The 23,860-nt window shown below is 32.0% G+C and overlaps 1 protein-coding gene across 4 annotated transcripts in view; it reads left to right on the top strand.

The window, feature by feature from the left end:
• The window catches only part of LOC134706416 (calcitonin receptor-like), a 63,774-nt gene extending 42,726 nt beyond the window's left edge, over positions 1 to 21,048 (top strand). For all 4 annotated transcript variants that reach the window (XM_063565333.1, XM_063565331.1, XM_063565334.1 and 1 more), the window contains 11 exons: positions 1,987 to 2,097; positions 3,069 to 3,154; positions 3,691 to 3,803; positions 6,682 to 6,808; positions 11,393 to 11,546; positions 13,308 to 13,374; positions 14,184 to 14,247; positions 15,472 to 15,551; positions 15,909 to 16,044; positions 18,637 to 18,678; positions 20,384 to 21,048. In XM_063565333.1, coding sequence (XP_063421403.1) covers positions 1,987 to 2,097; positions 3,069 to 3,154; positions 3,691 to 3,803; positions 6,682 to 6,808; positions 11,393 to 11,546; positions 13,308 to 13,374; positions 14,184 to 14,247; positions 15,472 to 15,551; positions 15,909 to 16,044; positions 18,637 to 18,678; positions 20,384 to 20,530 — 1,127 coding nt within the window. In that variant the 3' untranslated portion in view covers positions 20,531 to 21,048. The remainder of the gene's footprint in view (positions 1 to 1,986; positions 2,098 to 3,068; positions 3,155 to 3,690; positions 3,804 to 6,681; positions 6,809 to 11,392; positions 11,547 to 13,307; positions 13,375 to 14,183; positions 14,248 to 15,471; positions 15,552 to 15,908; positions 16,045 to 18,636; positions 18,679 to 20,383) is intronic.
• The last annotated feature ends 2,812 nt before the right edge of the window (positions 21,049 to 23,860 follow it).

The raw sequence follows: 23,860 nt of genomic DNA, 5'->3' as shown, positions 1-23,860 counted from the left end.
ATGAGCTAAACGACACCAAAATCGTCAAAATAAACGTAACGTCATGACGGTGTCAAGCTTCAAAATCGACTAAAATTTCAAAGAGTATAGAAATATAAACTAAGCCGACTGTCCTTACTATCCGGAACATGAAGAATACTGCTTCTTTAATTGTAGTCATTGTCCAAACTCTCAATTGTATGCGATGAAATAATTGTCATCCAAAATATATGCATATAAAGATGATCTTTGCAACATATTGAAACGAAAGTAAAATCTTTATATAAAATTTGAACAACATAAAAAATATGTGTATGGAGCCTTATTGTTTGCCAAATTTGATTGTAATTATCAATTTACATATTTTCATTAAGTATAGATGTACTTAGTACTTCTATCAACTGTTCAGTATGTTTGTTTCAATTACTGTCGCTATGAATTAAGGTTATCGTTAGGTGCAGTACCGGGTAATAAACTAATACCAACTATTTGTAATGACCATGTCAATGCGGGAAGTCTTTATTACTTACTCGCTGACCAGAAGCAAACTGATTGAAACTGACAACCAGAAGTCAAGGTTAAGGTCATGTATATCACAACTTCCGTTCGATATCAATGAATGAAAATTTGTTTTAGTCAGTATGAATGGTTATGTCAGAGCCAGAAGTTTTAAGAGTATTATTATGACAATCAACATGTGTAAATAAAGAATTAGAAAAAGTAAACATCAATACAGATCTATTAACGTGACTTGACCCTTTTGATAAATGCCAATACTTGATAAGTTGCTGCATCTTAACCTTGTATTTCTGAATATCAGTAAAAGCAAACATAATTATCGTTTCATATGTATTTTGAAGGCTGAACAGAATGGCCAAAGGTTTATGTAATACGGACGATAAATGAAAGGTTTATGTAAAATTGTTTTGTATATGAATTAGTCACTCCAAAAAGGTATCTAAATATTTAAAATGCCTCATATTCTATGCTGCCAGATGTTTTTTTCTGATAGGTATTGATGACTATAAGGTTCTTAATATGTTCAATAATGCCACAAATTCATCACTTTCAACCAGAGAAGATGCAGCAATCTCTGCCATTGTGTTTACTTTCCTAAAGTTAAAAGATTTAAATTATACAAGACATCTTTCACCCCATCAAAGCCAATACCTTTATAATGAAATCAAATAGAGGAAATTTTCAAAATTTTCACAGTATATTCTGCCAACTTATAACTTGTATAAACTAAAAAGAGAATGCAAAAATGATTTCGTCTTGTGTTTAACATTAGAAATTTAAGTTCTTACAATAGCTTTAGAGTCAATGAACCTAAAACGGGATTTGAACCATCTCCCCAGAAATTATCCAGTCTTTTTGGAATAATATCAAAATCAGTGAAATTAAGAACAATAAAAGAAAGGGCAGATAATAAATCAAATTTGAAACCTGATTTGTTTATATAAAAAAAGTAGTCATGATCTCTTTCCTTGAAATAAATCTTATATTAGAAAGCGTTATTATGTGACTTTTCGTAAGACATTCAGGTCCTACTCGGTATTCTATAGACTACTATTCGTTTGAAGTGGCAATCTGAATCAGGTCCAACTTCCCAACACTATAGAACAGCACTTACATTCCATAAACCAAAAAAAAGGAAAGTAAGAAATTTTATAATTACGAGCTAGCTTAGAGATGAACAGCCGGAATGAGAGTTTGTGTCATTTTGATCTCTAGTTGATATAATACTTTTTAACTAAAAATCACTTTTTCAACGAAAAAATGGGTATGGTACTAGCAGATTGCATGTCTTCACCATGTTTATACGTCTTAATAATTTCTGGCTAGTTATTTAAAGGATAACATTGAGAAAAACCAGAAAGAAAGAATGCAAAAATATTTTCATGATGGGGAAATTCAGGTATTGAAGCCAACAATCTACATACAACACACAATACTATAAAGCATTTAAATCTCATAAAGATATATAATTGTGTTTTCTGCTTTCAGATGATCTGTATTGCAATACTACTTCAGATTTCTTTGGGTGCTGGAATTTTACGAGAGCTGGCACGGCAATGACAAAACCGTGTCCTTATCTTCCAGGCTTCAACACAAAAGGTATAGATAAGTTATTATTTGTTATCCAAGAATACTTGTTTTAAATGAGGTACAAACCAGACGATAAAAGGAATTCAAGAAATCTAATAAACTCATCATAGATACATGGATTCAAATTTTATTTATACCTCAGACGCGCGTTCTCATCAGTGACGCTAGAATAAAACATATCTAAAAGACCAAAAGTACAAAGATGAAGAGCATTGATAACCTAAATTCCTAAAAGTTTTGCCAAATACAGCTAAGGTATCTAATCCTGAGGTAGAACAGTCTGAGAAGTTTTGTTAACAGTTGATTTATAATTGTGAACATATCAATGATGACTCAAGTCAACACAGAAGTGCTGACAACCGATTAACCTCACAGTTATAGAACATATTCAAGTACACAGTTATATAAGTCTATGGTATTTATGACAAAAAGTTATAAGAAGAAACGTTATATTTTTGTTGAGTTAAATTGTGTGTAATCCTTTGTTAAACCTATTTATTTATAGTGGATTGGGAAACAAGTTTTGCAACTTATATTAATCCCTTTCCACTTTGCTGGTGTGAGTGCTGCCTTGTAGCGGCTTTAGTCTACTCTTTTTCGAAATCTACAAGGGTGTCTTTAACGTGCAAGAGATATGGCTCTCTCATAACACGGGTCAGCAATTTATCGTCCCCTTCCGACGGACTATCATCGTATCCTCAAGTCCATACTCGCAAATGGTGTCAAGGGAGAGACAAAAATTGGGTTCCTAAAATTTCCATCCCGAACGGGAATCGAACCAGGAACCTTTCTGTGAATAATCCGATGCATTTACTACTACACCACCCTTTTCGATGCAATTTGTCTGATTGTACTTTATATTCTTTATATGCTAGTTTTTTTCGTCTTTTTTATGCTTTGAGCTTTCATAATATAGGGAAATCCAGAGAAGTGCTTCGTACATGCAATTTATAATGTGTTGTTCCTTTTTTTATTTACAGAAATGGCATATAAAAATTGTTCAGAAAATGGTACATGGGAACGTGCTAATTATATGAAATGTCGAATGACCAGAGAAATTGAGGAGGTTTGTCTCAATACAAATACATCTTATCACTCGCTAATACAAGAATTATTTGTGTTCGTCTTAATCACATTTTGTAATACAAATAAAAAAAACCAACATCAAACTCCAAGAAAATTCAAAACGGAAAGTCTTTTATCAAATGGAAAATTCATAAGCTTGCGTTTTGTAGAGTAATACACTTTATTAAAATAGTGTTTGACTGCCTCCAGTATATTTATACATAATTTAAACATAGATTTACTTTTACATCCAGAATGACCTATAGCACAAGCAGATTAATATCCTGAGAAATAAAGTCGTCTTTAAAGCACTTTATTCATTCACCTTCATAGCACATTTTTTTGCTGTTAAAACAATCCAATTACATGATTTATTGTGCATCTTCACATAAATTTGACATTCACCGATGATGAACCATAAGGAATTATGATGAGTTTAAAATTTGTATAAAGAAAATTCGAACGCGTACACCTTTTTTTTTTTTTTTTTTTTTTTTTACATATATCTATCTATATTGAGAATGTCTTTCATTGCAGGATTTGAACAAGGAAGTGTTGAATGCTTTTCGTCATATATACATATCACTGGTTGGATTTTCTATATCAATAACCCTATTGGTGATATCATTATTTATATTTTTCAAATTTAGGTAAGTAGTGCTATATTATGAATATTACTAGTATATATAATCTAAAAATAAAAAAAATCGTAAAAATTCCGAACTCCGTGTAAAATGAAAAATCCTAATCTAATATCAAAATCAAATGCTTAAACACACCAGTCGAATTGATAACAACGGTCATTTTCCTGACTTGGTACACGCATTTTCTAATGTAGGAAACGGTCGATAAAACCTGGTTTGAAAACTAACTAAACCTCTCACTTGTATGACAGTCGCATACAATTCGATGATATTGAAAACGATGCGTCAGAACAATATTTTTCTAGAATAAAGCAATATATAAATAAAACAAAGCAACAGAGGAATCACGCCAGTGATAGTCCTGTACCGTAACTATGTTTTTTTTTTGCATTTGAATGTATTTGTATTTTGTATTTAAGCATACCCAAGGAAGTTACTGTTAAGTTATTTACACACCTGCTAATGACCGGTCGTTTCTGAATATAATATGTTGACATCTATCTATTTATTCACCATAAAAACAGTTCAGTAAAGAGAACAAATGTCCTTGCTTTTTTTGACCTTTTGATTATAGCTCTTCATCTTTTTTTTATAAGCTTTTGATTTCAAATATTTTGTCCACGAGCATCACTGAAGAGACATGTATTGTCGAAATGTGCATCTGGTGCAAGAAAATTGGTACCGTTAATTTTATTTATATCAAATACTACAGCAAAGAGACCAAACCTCTCTGTCATGAAACATTTGAATACTACAGCAAAGAGACCAAACATCTCTGCCGTGAAACATTCAAATACTACAGCAAAGAGACCCAACCTCTCTGCCGTGAAACCCTCAAATACTACAAAAAAGAGACTGAACTTCTATTATGTGATAAATCCATATACTAAGGTAAAGGAACCAAACCTCTCTGCCGTAAAATATCCGAAACAGCTCAGTTAAGAAACTAAAATGTCTGCTGAGAACCACACAAATTCTACAGAAAAGAGACCAAACCTCTCTTCTGTGAAATATCCAAACAAGTTAATAGACAAAAAACAGAAAAATAGGTTAATAAGCAAAAAACAATTCTGCTATGAACCATCCAAATACTACAGAAAAAAGACCAAACTCGCTTGTGTGAAACATTAGAATACTTTAGCAACAGGGTCAAACCTCTCTACTGCGACACATCCGATCACGTAGGTAAAGGAACAAAAACTCTCTGCCGAGAAACATCCAAATACTACAAATAAGAAACTAAACCTCTTCTGTGAATAATCCTTATATTAAGGTAAAGGGACCACAGCTCTCTGCTGTGAAACATCTAATCAACTCACTTAAGAAACAGAATCTTTCTGCTGAGAACCTTACAAATACTACAGAAAAGGGACGAAATCTCTTCTCTGTCGTGAAACATCAAAATATTAAGGTGAAGGGGACCACTTTTACCTTTAAATAAGTAATTTCATAATTAAAAATAGTCAGAATTATTATGATGTAACACGATCAATCCTGCACAAAGGATTATCCAAGTTTGCACATTTAATAATTAGAATTGCTTTATTCAGTTGATTGAGACCATAATGGTATTAATAGTTGTTACAAAAAGTAAATAGAAATTACAGATTCAATACATTTTGATCCCCAACATAACTATAACAAGTATTAAGCACAAGATATTTCTTCTGTCCTTCATTATACTTCAGTTTCCAAGTGTCCCCTCCTACCTTTAATGCGACCTTCAATTGTTTATTGTGTACATATTATGATAAATAAATTAGTTTATTTTTACAAATTGTTACTTGCATGGACAGTTATTTCATTGTTACTCATACCACATCTTCTTATATCTAAATGCGGTTGCAGCAATGACTGCTTGACCATGAAAGCATATGAACTCGAATAAAAGAGAATGTATTTAAATGCGTATTTTCTGTTGTATGTCCCTAATGAATTGACAAGTAAAAATAGATATGTTTTTCCACTTAAAAAAAAATATATGTAAATCCCACGTAATGATTCTAAGTGATCACCATGATGATTTTTACTATCCCTTGTTGATGGTGTTCATTTTGCATATTTCCCATTAATTTTATTTGATCTACCTACCTATTTATTTTTAATTTCCTTAATTACAGTCACTGTTGTTGACCTAAACATCCGTAGGTACAAAAGATTACAAGTTGTAATAATTCTAATTATCTAGTAATCAATTAGCCTGTTAGTTATCAACTTGTATGTCTCCTCATACTAAATGTCACATAAAATTGAAATCAACTCAAGAAAAACAATTAGTAAGTTATCCGTTTTATGACATCTCATTAAGATGGAACACCGTAATGCGTTGAAAACAGTGGGCAATAATTTGATGAACTGCTTTCTGAATTTGGTTACAGCTTAATTTATCTTAATTGGAATGTAAGAAAATGAAACGATTACCATTGCAAATCCCATTGCAATATCAGTTAATTTATCATGACTACCTATGCATCCGTTGGTTTCATTGGTATTTGGTTTGAACGTTCCACATAAGGATAAAATAAAAAATCTGCTTAAACTTATACAGTGTTATTTTTATTCCAAACATATATTTTCAGTTTAGTTTTTCAAATAAGGTCAAAATGTATGTTGATTGGCTAGTAAATTGACTGCTAAAAACTTCTATTGTCATTGAACAAGAGAAAAAACGTCACAACTTAATGTAGTAAAATGCCAAACAAAATGGTCTGTAAAGTGGGTACAACGGAAAACATATTGAAAGTTTACGGTGGTTCATGTTTATCAATCTGTGCTTTCCTGTGTAGCGTTATTTGAATAATATTTCTTTTTTTTCAATTTTCGTCGTTTTCGTTGTTGCCATGGTATTGACCCGTGGTATCATTTGTCACTTTTTTCGTTTCAGACAACTACGTTGTGACAGAATAACCCTGCATAAAAACTTGTTCATTTCTTATTTACTGACTGCCATTATGTATATCCTGTATAATGTATTGGTTATAATGGATGGTGATGTACTCCATGATCAGCCGGTATGTATACAAATTTAAAATGTGTGGGATAAACAGGTGGGGATGTCACTAGAACTGAAACCTGCCCATGTAATGATTAATTGTTTCTGGAAGATCATTGTATCATTTATTTTGTTTATTGCTTTTTTTCTGGACAAAACTGTTCTAGATATAGAAAAACTGAAGAGACAAAATGTTTTGAGCAAAAATGCATCTTGAGTGAGTCAACAAGACCTAATCGCCATATGCAATAAAATCTATGGGTTTTAAATGTCTATTTTGACATGTTTGACAATTTATGATTTTTTTTCAAAAATGTTATTATCTAGGTTGAAACCTTAAACAGTAAAATTCTCATCTTATACAAATACTACAAAAGATAAGAATTAGAAAATGGCAAACCCATTCTATACCAGCAATAAAAGCTCAACACAATGTACTAAAATAGGCAAATGTATAACAGAACTGCATAGATTTTTGAAACAAAGAGTTTAGGATTTGTTTCTTGCTTTTTTGTACAAAACGATAAAAACGATAAAACTTTCATTTGATATAGAACCAGAGTGGAAAATCAATCGTGGTCTTACTCCCATAAAACACAATTTATTGGGTCATCTAATGATCCTTCTATAGTAAGGTTACCGTCAAATTCTATTAGAATTCCCATGAGGGCTATCAATGTTTATCAAAAGTGACTTTATATTATTTAATCAAATCTTTTGTCAATATCTGTGTATAGTGTTGATTAATATATAAAACTCGATTTGTAGGCCCATTAATGATTTTTAGTGATGTGAGTGTCAGTTTCCTTCACCAAAATAATAAAACGCGTTTCTGTGATTACTAAACAAAACATATGATTCCATTGTCTATGAGAACCACACATTTATATTGTTAGTAAACAGAACACTGGTCAAAACCAATCACTTATCAAATATGTTTTCATAGCACTTGTCATTTGGTATCTAGTTTACCAATCAACTGTAAAACATGTCCAATAGGTTGCTACAATACCCAATATCTGTCAAAAAGAGGAACGAAAGATATCAGATGGACAGTCAAACTAATAAATCGAAAAAAACAACTAACAACACCCTGGCAAAAAATGGAAAAGACAAAACAGACAAACAATAGTATACATAACACAACATAGAAAACTAATAAATAACGAACACGACACCATCTAAAACTAGGGGTTATCGCAGGTGCTCCGGAGGGGTAAGCAGATCCTGTTCCACATTTGACACTCGTCAAGTGTTGCTAAAACATGAATCACATGTCAAGCTTTGCTGAAATACCCAATATCTGTCAATAATGATCAATGGTCAAAAGTGATTTTAGGAAACTAATCATCTGCCAAATGTGTTTTTATAATACTATTCGCTTGTCACTTGCTTTTTGTGATTTACCATCACCTGTTTAGTGTTGCTAGATTATCCATTACCTGTTATGTGTTGTTAGAAAACCCACTACCTGTCAAATTCGTTGTTTGCAAACTCATCACATGTCAATTATGTTAACATCTACTTTATTAGCTCACCTGGCCCAAAAGGGCCAAGTGAGCTTTTCTTATCACTTGGCGTCCGTCCTCCGTCGTCGTCGATGTCGCCTTTTAACTTTTTCTCTGACACTACTGGGCCAAATGAATCCAAATTAGGCCTAACTCATTCTTAGTGTATCAAGTTTAAAAATGTATCCAATGACCCCGCCCATCAACCAAGATTGCCGCCGTAGATAAACATAGAAGATTGGAATTACATGCAGTTTTTGGCTTATAGCACTGAAACTGAATCATTCAGAGCAAATCTATCATAGGGTAAAAATGTTTTTCAAAACAAAATCTCTGTCCTGAAATTTCAGACTATCTAACAACCTGTTGTTGGGTAAGTGCCCTTAAATTGGTAAATTTAAGGATATTTTGCAGTTTTTGGTTATTATCCTGGTTATTATAATAGATAGAGATAAAATGTAAACAGCAAAACTGTTCAGCACAGTTAAATCTACAATTAAGGCAACTAAACCAAAATGGTCAACTGACCCCATAAATAGTTATTGCCTTTTAAAGTCAACTTTTCACACCTAAATTTTTGTAAGTTTTTACCAAAATCCTCTCCTCTGAAACTACTGATCTAAATTGAACTTGTTTCCTTATTCATTTTACCAAGATACGACAAACACCTCGAATATTTTACGATAAGATCTAAATCCTTAGCAAAGTAAATCTCTCTCACGACCTTGTTGTTGCAGAAACATGATATTCTTCCATTTCATGACTATGGAAACTGGTACATTAACCTTAATATTAAAAAGGAACATTGCCATAAGACGAGATGTTTTGGGCTAGCCATTAAACCATATTCAACCAACTGTTTTTCTTTACATGTTCTTATTCAAGTCAGGAATATGGCAGTTGTTATCTAATAGTCCTTTTTTTGTATGTTTGCGGTTTGTTTTTGCACTTCAGTGTTTTTGTTGTTCTCTTGTTTTCCTCTAATTGTTGATGTGTTTCCATCGATTTTATTTTGTTACCCGGGTTTGTCTCTATCGATTTATGACTTTTGAACACCAGCGTACTACTGTTGCCTTAATTTACCTCGAAGACAAAAATATTGTTGACAAAATCTGGAATAAAATTGTATGTGTGTTTAAAAGAAAGTTGAACTATACCATAGGGATAGTCAAACTAATCATTCGGAAACTAACTGACAATGTCATGGCAAGAAATGAAAAAAATATCCAAATACAAACAGTACACAAATACATCGTAAGACGTGGCATATTAACTGCTTGATACAGAAAATGAAATTGACAACTCAATGATTTTCCATCGGAAAATGCCTGTATTAAGTTGGGCATATCAAAGTTGATTGTGTCGATTCAATGGTTGATGCAGCATTTGATTTACTTAGCTTTTATTTACTTTCCCTGTTTGAATTTACGTTAAATTTATGATTTTTTGTTAATACTTTTGCAAGGTTCTTTCCTCTTATATTTTTTCATATAGCTATTAATTGGTTTTTGAATATTTGGCTGTTTGCGTTCCTGATGAAGGTAAATCCATAAAAGCGCATCGGACGACTGAAATTTACATAACGTGTTTTGTTTTCTTTTAGTTTGCAAAAGGAGATAACTAGTCAAACTTTGTACCTCGAATATCTTGTTTTAGGAGGGGATGAATTGGGTTTTTTTTAGTTTAAAAACATTAATTAATATTCCTGATACCAACATCATTATAAACGCTTACTTTTTGTTTCCAGTAGCTAGTAATCTGTATTCTGATGTCAACAAAAAGTGCTTATCGTCTTGCCAACCAGCAGCAAGCATTCTGCATTCCGATGAAATCAAGTAATGCTCATTGCCTGGCCAATCTGGTTTTTTTATTCATACGAGACATGCTATTTTCGTGCGATATCCAGGAAGAAGTTTACATTATGTTTTATGCACCCGTTCCGCTGTAGATGATTCCCCCTACAAAATAATCAAAAATTTTGTATCTTTGTTGAACGTGTCTCTATTTTGGAATTTTGAATCCTCAATACTCTTCAACTTTGTATTTGTTTGGCTTAATAACTATTTTGGTTTGAGCGTCACTGATGAGTCTTATGTAGACGAAACGCGCGTCTTGCGTACTAAATTATAATCCTGGTACCTTTGATTTCTATTTACACCATTGGGTCGATGCCTCTGCTGGTAGACGTTTCGTCCCTGGGGTTATCACCAGCCCAGTAGTCAGCACTTCGGTGTTGACATGAATATCAATTATGTTTATAAAACTTTGAATTTTTCGAAAAAACTAAGGATTATCGTATCCCAGGCATAGATCACCTTAAGTGTATTTGGCACAACCTTTTGGAATTTTGAATCCTCAATGCTCTTCAACTTTGTATTTGTTTGGTTCTATAACTATTCTGATATTAGCGTCACTGATGAGTCTTATGTAGACGAAATGCGTGACTGGTGTACTAAATTATAATCCTGAGAACTATTATCTAACTTGCAATTATAGATAGCACACATGTATCAAAGCAAACCACATATATGTTCCAATGGTCGTCAACACAATCCCATGTTTTCTTCGTTTGTGATATGAGACTTACCACCATATTTGTACTTGTATAAATGACAAAATGGTATGTTGAGTAGGACACGCTAGCCCTTACAAAGAAAGTATTCCAACCCCGAATTTTGGAAGGGTCCGTGTTCCGCAGTATTTGTTGTTTTATATAGTGTTGTGTAATTATGCATTTGTAACCTGGTATAGTTTCTTTGTCAAATTTATTTCACCTGGTAAGTTGTAAATGTTCTATTGGTATCTTTCGCCTTTCTAATTAATCAGTTTACTAGCATAATATTTACTGTGGTAAGAGATACAACAAACCTGTACATTATTGTTTCAAACACACAGACAAAATAATACTTGCTCATGAATGAGGAACTAAAGATGAGGGTTATAGGTCAATCAGATTCAAAATTACCAACAGAAGTAATAAAAGACATACAGATATAAGTATGTATATACATAATGCAGTAATTTTTTTTTTGTCAATTTGTCTTTTATTATATATCAATTTCTTCCGTGTAGATATCAAATGATTTCTTTTTCAGATTTGGTGTGTTGTGCTTCACGTTATTACACAATATTGTGTTGTGAGTAATTTTGCCTGGATGTTCTGTGAAGGTGTTTATCTTCACACTATAATGGTGAAAACGTTTATTACGGGTAAATGGCTGATTATTGTGTGTACCGTTATAGGTTGGGGTAAGTATTTCACTGGTGCCTCAGACATATTAAATGACATAATATACAATGTATATTTCGATAACTATTGAAATAATTTTCGTACTCCCTGAGTTTGTGTTCCGAATAAAATACAGACTAAGGCCTACAACGGATTGTGTATACTTCTTTGATGGTTATAAGTCTTATTGATTGATTTGTTCTAGAAGACATACACCCAACACAGAAAAATAAGGTCTTGTTATTAAGAATACAATGCTTTTGCAAAATCTAGTTATTTTACTTAAAAAATCCATTGTATCTTTGAGCTGCTATAATTTTGAAATTATTTTCTGATTAATATATTTAGCTACCACAATTTATCTTGTTCAAAAATATATAGTATGCAAATCTATATTAATATATCAGGTTGTATGCTGGGCGAGATACCATCATATAATATAGAACTAAGATTTGTGTTCTCGGGCGTTTAGGAGTAATTTGTTTCATTATAGAAACAATTTGTTTCATTATAGAAACAAACTATTACACATTCGTCAACTGTTTTCAGGACTTCAATTAAACTTGCTATAGAGTTTTAAATCTAAAAAACTACATCTTTAAACACGTCATTATTACATTTGCAAATGACACGTTATGGTTTCACAAAGTCATCAATAATAACACTAGAAGCTCATTGGTCGAAAAACAATTAACTTTTTTAAATGATACATGATAGATGTTTGCTACTATTATTTGTATCTAGTAAAACTCATGCATCTAATATTATGTTTTAAGCGTGATAGATAACTTTACGTGCTTTTGAATTCATTGCTGATTTTATCGATTACGTCAAAAAAGTTATCATATACAACAAGTCAAATGGCATTTAACACTTTTGTAAAATGAACTTTGAATTTGACAAAGTATCCTTTGCGTGTTACAAATAGATCTGGTTCATTAAGATGTAATTTTCAGTTTTAATTCTGTATTTTTGGCCGTGAAATGTGCATTAAATGCATTAGGGGTAATTCCTACTATAATCAATTGTGTACGTTTGACACATCCGTGGTCTAATGATCCGCAGGGAAATCTAGGTTCAGACATAACGTATATACTAGAAATTAATATCTTTCTTTTTAATGTGCTTCTTGCTAATAGATAATTAGAGAATACAATTACCTAAATAGATCGAAATATATTTGTCACAAATTTTTAAGTTATAACTTAAAGGTCAAAAGCACATTGAATTTGACAAACATTTATAGACTGAAGTCAAGTTGTACTGAAAAATCATCAGTTATGTATAACATATTATACAAATACTTATCCTTAAGAATGACATTTTTGTTATCACTTTGTACAGTCTCTCATATCTCTGTTTGAAAAATTCATTTGGAGATATATCTATTCGAGCAAATAAATTATTTAGGTGCGGTCAAAATGATGTGAGGAGCAAAGCGAAATGATTAAATGGTTCTTTTAAAATTAAGATGAATATCATTTTTCAGAAACAGGACTTTTCATATTATTTCATTAGTGCATACATCAATAAAAATCAACTTGACAAGAACACAATTGGAAACGCTCTCTCCATGTTGTACGTTTGGTGACAGTCTGTTTTTTATCGAGTAACCCTCTTTGATTTGTATCTTCCTTCTGTTTTGACTGTTCGTATTAACCAGTCCTTTATTTCAAATATTTGTTTTCCTCAATGATAAGGCTGTTTAAAGTGTGTGCGATATATGTATGAAAACATAACCCAATCAATTTTGTTTTAATTTACAAAATATATCTTTTCAGTGTGTCCGTTTGTGTTAGTTGGAGTTTATACAGCAGTAAGAGCCTCAAGCAAAGATGATAATATACTGTAGGTATATGTGTTATGTCTTTTTACTTATTTTACAGTTCTTGAAAGAAAGAAGGCAAATCATACAATAAAACACTACATTACATCTATTACATTACTGCAAACTTCAAAGTCCACTCGTGCAAACGTAAAAATTATTTTTTAAGTTATTGCGCCATTTTTGTCATCTGAGGGTCTCATGGTTATTTTGCAACTGGTGTGACTTTATCATTTCTATGTTTTGCACAAAAATTCAGCAAAGCCAAATTTGAATTACCTGCAAGAATACTAATGATTTGTTACCTTATATTACGGGTTAACGAGTTGAATGGTTTGTTAGATGTACATGTTTATCATCGAGATTGCGCACCTTCGAGCAAAAGTTGCATTTAGCGATTTTGCTGTGTGCAGATGAGTTTATTATTTCTAAATTAATCTGTAATTCAGTTAGGAAGCCATTGATTTCGATGATCACAAAATTGAATGGAAAAGACGTTTGGTTTTTTATTAAATTTATTGTCATTTAGGAGTGCTGAAATTATATACATAAAAGTACAAATTGAAAGCCTCAGATACTGTATCTATGCATTTCACACATTGAGGTATCTCCATCAGTAACTACCAGTTTAAATCAATGTCCTTCTAACTCCAGTTTTTTTGTTAAAGTATTAAGTAATGTAAAACAATCTCTATACCGTAGTGCTTTCTATAAATAGATCATTAGTTTGATACAGACCTAGATAAACGTCGTTTACATTGGAAAACAATAATCATAAACACAGATTTGAATTGCTATAACAATTAAGGATCGATTGTTGTTCTTCTTACAGCTGTTGGCATCAAGAAAGTACATTACAGTGGATAATGTATGCTCCAGTAGTAGCCTCTATTTTTGTACGTATTTATTAACAAAGCATATAAGGTCTCAACCCAATTTCAAACCCAAGATTCATGTATTCAAAAGAAAAGATCGTCAATTTTGCAAGCCTTTTTGAGTTATTTACCAGATAGAAGGCGCGCATGTATCACTGCTCTATAAAAAGTTTCCGGTACGTTTATAATCGTCATTCTGTAGGGTAGTAAAGAAATAATTTATGTTCCAGACAGTTTGTAACACAATAATTGATTGCCGTAAGAATGCGGGAGGATGATTTTAATTTCCGATATTTTTTTTGCAGTATAAAATCAATCTTTTCCACCCGTTTGGAAATAGCAATGCATACATATCTGTCACGTGGCGATGGAAGTCACATGCCAGATTCGTCTGAAAACCGTATCCCGAAACTGGCCTATTGACTCTGTACCCATTCTACCGACAACGTCAGCTATACACGATAAATGCTGGGCAAGATTTAATCAATACAAGAGATGAAGTCAGAACACTATATCTATGATACCATCCTTAAGTCTACATTCACTGTTATTATTATCAAAATAATAATGTGTAGTAAGATTGCAAATTGGAGGATAAGCCTCAATTCCATGCACAAAAGTGTTAATGTAAGCTTAAGATTTGATCCACACTGCCTTTAATAAAGATAACGATTTTCTAACCAAGTTTTGTCAAAGATGTTATTTATGTTTATTATAAGAACTTATTTTATACCTCACAATAACGCGAGCCTGCTAGAACGCATGGCAACGTGTAATTACAATGTAACTAAGGCCTCATAATATGTACAAATCTAAATACCACTGGTATCTTTAAATCAAATGCATGCAAATGTAATGATCCACTACCACTATATGTTGATTAAGTAAATATTTCCTTTATCTTTTGACTGGTAATCGCAATATGTATTTTAAAAGTAAATCAAATAAAAAACAGAATCCGTGGTGGTGTATTTTTCTTTATCCGGCGAATATCACGTTTTATCCACTGGATAACTTTTGAGCAATAGAAATAATCCATTGGTTACAAGTTAATTAGTGGATAAGCAGTTTAACCACTGGTTAACACTATCCAACGTTTAGAGCAACCAAGTCCTGAAGACAGAACAATCTTTTTTTAATTTTCTGGATCGAGATTGACCTCTTAATATCTACGTCGCAACAATGTGATTAGTAAGTTGCTTCTATGTGATCATAACATTTTGATTCATATTTTGATATTTACAGTTGAATTTGATTTTTCTGTGCAATATAGTGAGATTGTTGATAACAAAATTACGACAAATACCAGAAGCAGGACAGACAAGGTAGATACAATAATCAACAGACAAAGAAATATCTCATTCTTTTTTTTTATAACTTAAAATCAAATAACGAACTTTTCATATGCTAAGAGTGAAACAATTATCCGTCTATTTCACAAAAGATCAACAACAACGGTAACATTACAGAACTATTATAATAAGTATGCGTTTTAGTTTTCATTTAATGCAACTGTAGGTGAATTATTTCGACCATTATCTCAGTCAGTTTTTTAAACGTACATTCAAGATCAATTTGCTTGGTTATTATTTCATTTTATGCAGTTTCTTTATGACAAGATAAAAGTTAATGTTTCATAAATAAATAGTTTAAGTATTTGTCAATGTTGTTATAATTTACAGAAAAGCCACAAGAGCAACATTAATACTTATTCCATTGCTTGGTATTCAGTACTTAATGTTCCCAATTAAACCAGAAGAAGGATCTAGTTGGGAAGAAGTTTACCTAATAGCTGTAGCACTTCATTTATCATTACAGGTAAATGATTCCTTGCCTAATTATGTGACATGTTGCGTATAGTGGAAGCAACTTTGTTATTTTTCCGCACTCGTAATTGTCTGAAAATGTCATTTGACCGATTGTTTTAGACTTTACGGATTCCACTTTGCTGATCCCATTCAACTTTGTCAGATTAGGAATTTAGTATTGACAGCAGATCTTTAATAGTGTTTTGTAATCCATTCGCAATAGTCTAGACTGGATAGGGCTTTAAAGTTTAATAATTATTATTCATGCTTGTTAAGGAAAGTACCGACCAACAACGTACGTTATAGAACAAACGTATAGTAGTTATCCTTGGTCTGAAATTTGATTTTATGGAAATAAGAGTAATCTGATTATCCCTCTTGTTAAAACCAAAGAGTACATGGCAACCATTAATTTATTTCAATAATGTGTTATCAGATTATTTATAATACCCGAAGTGTCTTATAAAATATACGAAAAGAAAATGTGTTGTAATTGCTGATCAGACAACTCTCCACACCAGAGATCTAATGACAAAGCAGTGAATATTTATAGGTTACCGTACGGTATTCAACAATGAGAATAACGCATACTTAATAGTCTGTAATAAAAGAACCTGAAATCACAAATGACAAATGTAAAACAATTCAAACGTGAAAACTATCGGACTGGTGTATGTACAAAGTAATGAACGCATATCAAATATGATATACAGCAACGAACGACACGTTTAATCATATCATACAATTTTGATGAAGCTAAGTGGTATGTTGTGCATATCATGGTTGGTCTTTTGTTTTACTTTTATTGGCTCCGTGCAGTTTCGATGAGGCAAGCTGTTTCAAACTTATTTTTACAGTTAAATCTTATGTTGTTACGTTACACTTCTATCACAGGTTAGTGTCGGGATGTAAATTTTAACCCCTAAATATTCTTTATGTTCATGTCCCATAACAGAAGCCTGAAATTTAGTTGTCCTTAATAGCGGTATGTTATCTGCTTTTCGTTTACTAATTTAACATAACCCGGACCGGTGGTTTTCAATTTTTTAAATACTTTCCTATTATGCCATGTCAGAGCCTTGTAAAGCATAATACATTATCGGATGGCTGAGATCCACGTATTCGACCTCTGTTCAAATTTGAAATCATACTACACCGCCTTTTTGTAGAGCTATATTACGATTCTTCATTATAAGAGGACCTTAAAGGTCTTCAGCTATAAACAATACTGTGAGACGGCCCATAACATTGACTTCAGACAACTTACTTCTTTAATTGTTATACAATATCAATATATTCTTGAAGAAAAAACATACGAAACAAGTTCGATTCCTGTAAACATCAGGATACAATTGTAAAAAAAAATGGGCTGGTTCTCTGTTAATAAAAAACCCAGACCTACTAGAGACAAACAAAAATGTCGTGAAAGAAGTATTTTCTTTGTAAACTATTATCTTAACGTGACCTATGGAATGTACTAATATGTGGAAGAAAAACCGACAACTCAAGTGTTCTGAAAGGGTAAGGAATCCATATTTTAGATATTAATTCCGACAGTTGAATTTTTACAACAAAATTAGACAAACTTGTAACGCTTTTAAACATTTTTTTCCTTTGAATAAGGCTACAAATGTCTACAGTTTAACAAACGTGTGAAAAGAAACAAAACAGTTATTTGAAGGATGTGTAACACGAGTTTTGTTTCTATATTCTTGATATCCTAATTATGATAATTAGATTACTTGTTTGGTCACTGTTATGTTACTTTTGTCTGTCAAACTAAGTTTGACAAAATGCATTTCTAATAATGATTGTCTGTGACGTAGAGGACTCGAAATTGTTGTTTTAGAATTTTCCTCGAAGACATATTTTTATTGCATCTATAAATTCTTAAACACACAATACGAGAAACATTGTTTGATTGGTCATAATTGAGTTCTATGTGATGACCACTGAATTGATTTATGTCTGACAGTGTTAAGATGGATAATTCAAACAGGGAACCTAACATTTTAGTCGTCTGTTCTCAAATTTGACATATAGAATTATTCTACAAAAACGTTTTATAAAGGTCATGAAAAAGTAACAAATTATATTTTAATCAGCAAAACTTTAAGTAATCAATTTTAGTAAAAGACTTAATCCCAAATGAGCCCCATGATGAAGCTTTCACAAAATAATTAACCTTGCTCTAACTTAACTAATGCATAGAAAGTGTTTTCACTTTACGATCTATCTTCTTGGACAGTAATTGATGAAGTAGCTACTTGTTTGTCATAAGAAGGTGCTTCCTTCCCAATTCGATGTTTGTTCATTTCTTTTTTCGTTTTATTGATACGAAGAGACGAATATTTTATATAATTGATACTTGAAAGGAAATAATCATTCTTTGGAATCACCTTTTCCGAGTTGTATTACGCTTTTTGCTGTTAAAATTGACTGCATGTTCCATTAACCTTCAAACGACAGCAGTAAATGTGTTATTTTTGCTTTTAGATTTTTAACAGACGTATTTATGCCTTGAGTAAAAAGGATCCATATCATCTAACAGATACATTTGCAGATCATTATATAACAGTTAAATCATTGTTTTATATTTCAGGGGGCGTTCGTTTCTATCATATTTTGCTTCTGCAATGGAGAGGTAAATAATTCATCTTTATATTTTATAGAGAAAATAATGATTAAAACCTACTTTGTACTGCTTTTTATTTCTAACTGATACTAAACGTCTCCCCAAACGAGTATTGTTATTATGTTAGTGAGATTCTCGAACCTATTCTGCTAGAACTAGAACAACGCATATATTTTTGTTTATCTTGTCGTCTGAAGTGTGGCAAATATATATATACCTTTTCTGGTAATCGAGTTATTTGATATATATGTTGAAATGATTAAAATAATTAAATTCGATTCATGTTTAAATTATATCATACCGCACTGCCTAAGTTATCACTTGATCACCTTTTAATATAATTCTATCACACACAACTTTTAAGTCTAATGTAATTAGTTATCAAACTTACCAAGCTTATAATTTGATATACAAGACGTCCGTTTCGTCTACACAAGACTCATCAGTGACACTCATATAAAAATATCTAGGTGCAAAGATGAAGGTCATTGATGACACGTCATTCCGAAACAATAAATTGCGCCAAATACAGCTTAAGTAATCTATGCCTGGGATAAGAAAATCCTTAGTACAAATCACACGTCTGTTTATAATCAGGAAATTGGTTAGCATTTTACATTATATGTTACATTTTAGTAATTGTCTTAGGTGTTGGTGCTGGTTTATTTTGTGTTGATAAGTTAATCATAAGAGTAACATAAAGTAGTTTCTGTTAAATATATTCACAACTTTTATTTATACTCGAAGCGACTTGATAAGAACTGACACATATTGAAAAATATATGTTTGGCATGGATTATTGTGTCATTAATATATAACCAATCATTGATTGGCGGATGAAGTACAATAATAACACACAGATAAGTCATTTATTTTGCTGTTATTCTTGTGTCTCATTTGTTTGAAATTTTGGTTCATTAATAAGTTTTGAGTTTAGTGTGGTGTCCATTTTGTTCTCCGGGTGCCGAATTTTCTCATTGAATTGAACAACCCTCTCTCTGTGGACTTCATTTGTCTGCTATTTTGTGGGATTTCCATTCTTTTTTCTATAAAGTTAAAAAAGATAGATTCAAAAGTAACATGAGTACATGTCCTCAATGTCTTAATCGATTTAAGGATCCGAAAATATGTATGTATACATTTTTTCCCGAAAACATTCCTTTATTTGTGCTTGTTTGACGTCCTGTTGGCGAATGGTTACTGCTTGCTCAAGCGTTAGTTAATAGGTGGTTGAATAGGTATGTTCGGCAAAATTGGTTAATTTTGAAAAGAGTGCAATTTTAGCAAGAGTTGCGACTAGCAAACTACTACCTACTGTCCCCTCATATAATTGTTGCGTAATATTGTAATGTGTAATTCATCTTGACACAATCGCTAAAGGATTTAACATAACACTTACCACACGAAATAGTAACCTTGGTGTGATGATGCGACGTAGAACCCTTGACACACTTTCATTTATTAACAAGATTATATGCAGGAAAGAAGTATGTACTTTCGAGGAAACGTAATAACTATTTCGCGAACAAGATTAATGTTACAAAATTTACTGAAATGTGATTGACCATCATGGTGGCGCATAATGTCATTTTAAACCCTACAGTAATAGCATGACAACCGTATACTTATTAACATATTGACATTTATGCTACAAGCGTGTACAATTATTATCTTTGACGGAATACGTATTATAAAATAAGTTGTTATCTTTTAGGTTATAACAGTAATAAAGCGTAAATGGGCTCTTCACAGGGAAAGTACCTTTACAAGTAAAGGCCGTTACAGAGCGCCTTCAACCATAGGCACGACATCTTACACCCTTGTGGATCACATGTCCGGTGTTGCTACATCGGTCACGTGATCAGAAGTCAAGTGAGACAATAAATACAATGTTTCAAGATATCATTGCACAAAGGTAACTAGTGAACAGTAAGTAAAAAGAATGTGCTACCGATTTTAAGAATGATCGTTTTTCATTAAGTGCAGTAAATAATCTTTAGATTAATGAATTACTACTGAAAACCTAAAGAAGAAGAAGAAGAAGAATATGTTGAGCTATGAACAACATAATTATAAAAAGGTCAGCCCCGTCTAAAATGGCGACTTGGTTGTCGATAGAACTGATTTGTAATGTATATAGAATTCTATCTAAATGCAAAATATATTTCCGGGTATCTGTTTCATGTGATAAACAATATTCAAAGATAATTATATATATGTTACAGTAAACTTCAGAATATATGACTATGATATGTAATATGTACTCCCGGTGTTGTTTGTTTCAGAAATATTATAGCAAAACATTATCAAATTTTAGTTTATTTTTCCTCGTCTGTCTTTCTGTGTAATGCGTACATATTGAAATTGCTATTTACTGTATTGTATTCTCTTTGAAAGAAATCCATAAATAAAATTATTTTTGAAGACTTGATTATATTTATTCACAATCAACATAACAGTTATATGATTTAAGGATGATAAATAAGGGTCTCTATTTTAATAGTTCCCACCATAATGCGTTAGTTAATAATATTTATATCACAATCTTCGTCCCCCCTCCCCCATAGATACCAGACGAACAGTTAAACTCATAGATCGAACATAAACTGAAAGTTGACTTGAAATACAAAACAAACATTCCTAACAGCTATGACAAAGACGACCAAGACAATCTTTGCCTGGGGGTTAAAACAAACTGTATATTGAATTTAAAAATTAAAAACAATATATATGACAAAATCAATGCTACCAGTCAGGTATACATCCTCGACTTCCTAAACTCATATACATTGTTTTGATCTGTCAAGTAAAAGCCAGAATTGGTATCTTCGAAGTACATTATAGAGACAGAATATTACATATACATTTTTGTTGAAAGAACTCACCTATACAAACTTATTGTTTTCGGATTAAGATCTATTTTTTTAAACAAACAAAACAAACATAAAAAGGTGACGCATACTTTTGTCCATGTACTGCTGATTGAAGGTATAGATGAAACTATATTGTAATTAAAGACCTTATAATAAACTTTCAAACTGTACACGAGTATTTACATCGTAAACACTGATTTCCCAATACAATATCCAACGAAAACCGCATAAAAGCTGGAACAAAGAAGCTAAGCGATGATATTATAGAACGGCGATGGAGATGGATTGACCATGTACTAAGGATGGATACCAAGAGTATATGCTCAGTTGCACTGAGATGGAAATCTTAGTGGAAGAGGATTGTTGGATGTTCTCTAACCACCTGGAGATGAACAGTAGAGACTGAAAGAACATCACTTGGATGGAACAGCTGGGCTACAGCAAGAATAGCAGCTAAAGACCATGTAAAATGAACAAAAAATGTATCGGGGCCTTAGATGCCGACCGGTATGAAGAGGATAGGTGAGGTAAGGTAAACACTGATTTCAGAATAATGGTGGCGTTTGTTTTTTTTGCAGTTCAGTGTTTCTGTTGTTCCGTTGTTTCCTATTATAATTCGATGTGTGCCTCTTAGTTTTGGTTTGTGATTCGAATTTGTGTTCGCTTTATCGATTCATGACTATTGAACACCAGTTAATTATTTTTGCCTTAATTCAACGATTCTTTTTTTTCAATATACTCATACATATCATAGACCATTAAATGCCATCAGAATGAATGCAAATTATTATACTCACTTATTAACGTCAGCATGGCCATCTCATATCAGCGTCACTCTCACACCTGTATATAAATGCTCTGTATATTCAAGTAATATTCTTCAATTTAGCAAGATTGAATATAAGTTAAATTACATTCAAATTAAAATTTTAAGATTGCCCAATTACTTATAATTCTTATAAATATAGCAGGCATAACTGTAACTAGTGTACCAGTATTTCAAGTTCGATCGAATAAATTGGCCAACAAAGTCACCGAACTTTCTTTTACTCAGTGAGTGGTTATCAACTGTATAATGAAGTACGAAGTTAGAGTATAATGTTTACTTTTTTAATCTATTAAATATAACGAACAATTTGTTTTGATGATAATTATAGAAAGACTTGTCCAATTATTTGAATATTAACAAATATTAATTCAAGAAAACTGTAAAATCATCAGGCATTCTCAAACTTAACAAAGGACGAGCAACGGCTTACCAAAACTGCTTCTGTTGTCGACAGCTGCTAACCAACTTATTTAAGTTCGATGACAGAAAAGGTCGCTCCTCAAAGATGACTGCGAACATAACCCTGTACAAAATTAAGGTGATGGAAAAAAGTACAATTCATATATACCAAATTACCTCAAAAAAGTTATCTGATAGCACAATATGTTTCAATATCGTATTATTTCCAGTATGGAGTTTATGCAAACAAGTGGAAAAGTAATTAAATAATTCCTTTAAGTTCATGATTGGATGTATAGTGAATTAATATTATGTATTGAAATTAAAATTCTTTTATAGTTTGACACATATCATCTTTACGATGAACCCTGCAACATATGTGTATCTTATGTATAGATGATATTGCTTCAGAATGTAAAAGATAATTCCTTTATAAGGTGATACTATATAAACAGTGTCTTATATATTTAGTTATAATTGTTTGACCTGTCAGATGTCTCGGTTGGCCATTCTACTCCTAGCTGGCATGCTACTATTTATTGGTACTGAAGGTAAGGAATAATCACACATAAAATAACAACGTGTAAATGCGAACCTGGTGCAGAAAAAATTGGTAGCCTTAATGTCATTGCTCACTTAAGAACAATATTTATAAATCAAGACAATTGTGAAAATGTATTCGTTTTATGTGTAATAATACGTTTGTTGATTGAGTGTTGATGTAGTGATGTTATGCTATTGTTTCAGAAAAAGGGAGAAGGTTTGGATCCATTAAAACGTTTAATCCCGCTGCAAATGTTTGCACCTGTCCTAAGTCAGGAATCTGATGTACAGTAGTTGTCGTTTGCTATGTAATATATACGTGTTTCTCGTTTCTCGTTTTGTTTATACAGATTAGACCGTTGGTTTTCCCGTTTGAATGGTTTTACACTAGTAATTTTGGGGCCCTTTATAGCTTGTTGTTCGGTTTGAGCCAAGGCTCCGTGTTGAAGGCTGTACTTTAACCTATAATGGTTTACTTTTTAAATTGTTACTTGGATGGTGAGTTGTCTCATTGGCACTCAAACAACATCTTCTTATATCTATTCTT

Source organism: Mytilus trossulus, chromosome 2, assembly GCF_036588685.1.
Source record: "Mytilus trossulus isolate FHL-02 chromosome 2, PNRI_Mtr1.1.1.hap1, whole genome shotgun sequence".
Taxonomy (NCBI): domain Eukaryota; kingdom Metazoa; phylum Mollusca; class Bivalvia; order Mytilida; family Mytilidae; genus Mytilus; species Mytilus trossulus.
Note: the sequence above shows the minus strand (reverse complement) of the source record. Positions and strands in the feature narration are given on the sequence as shown.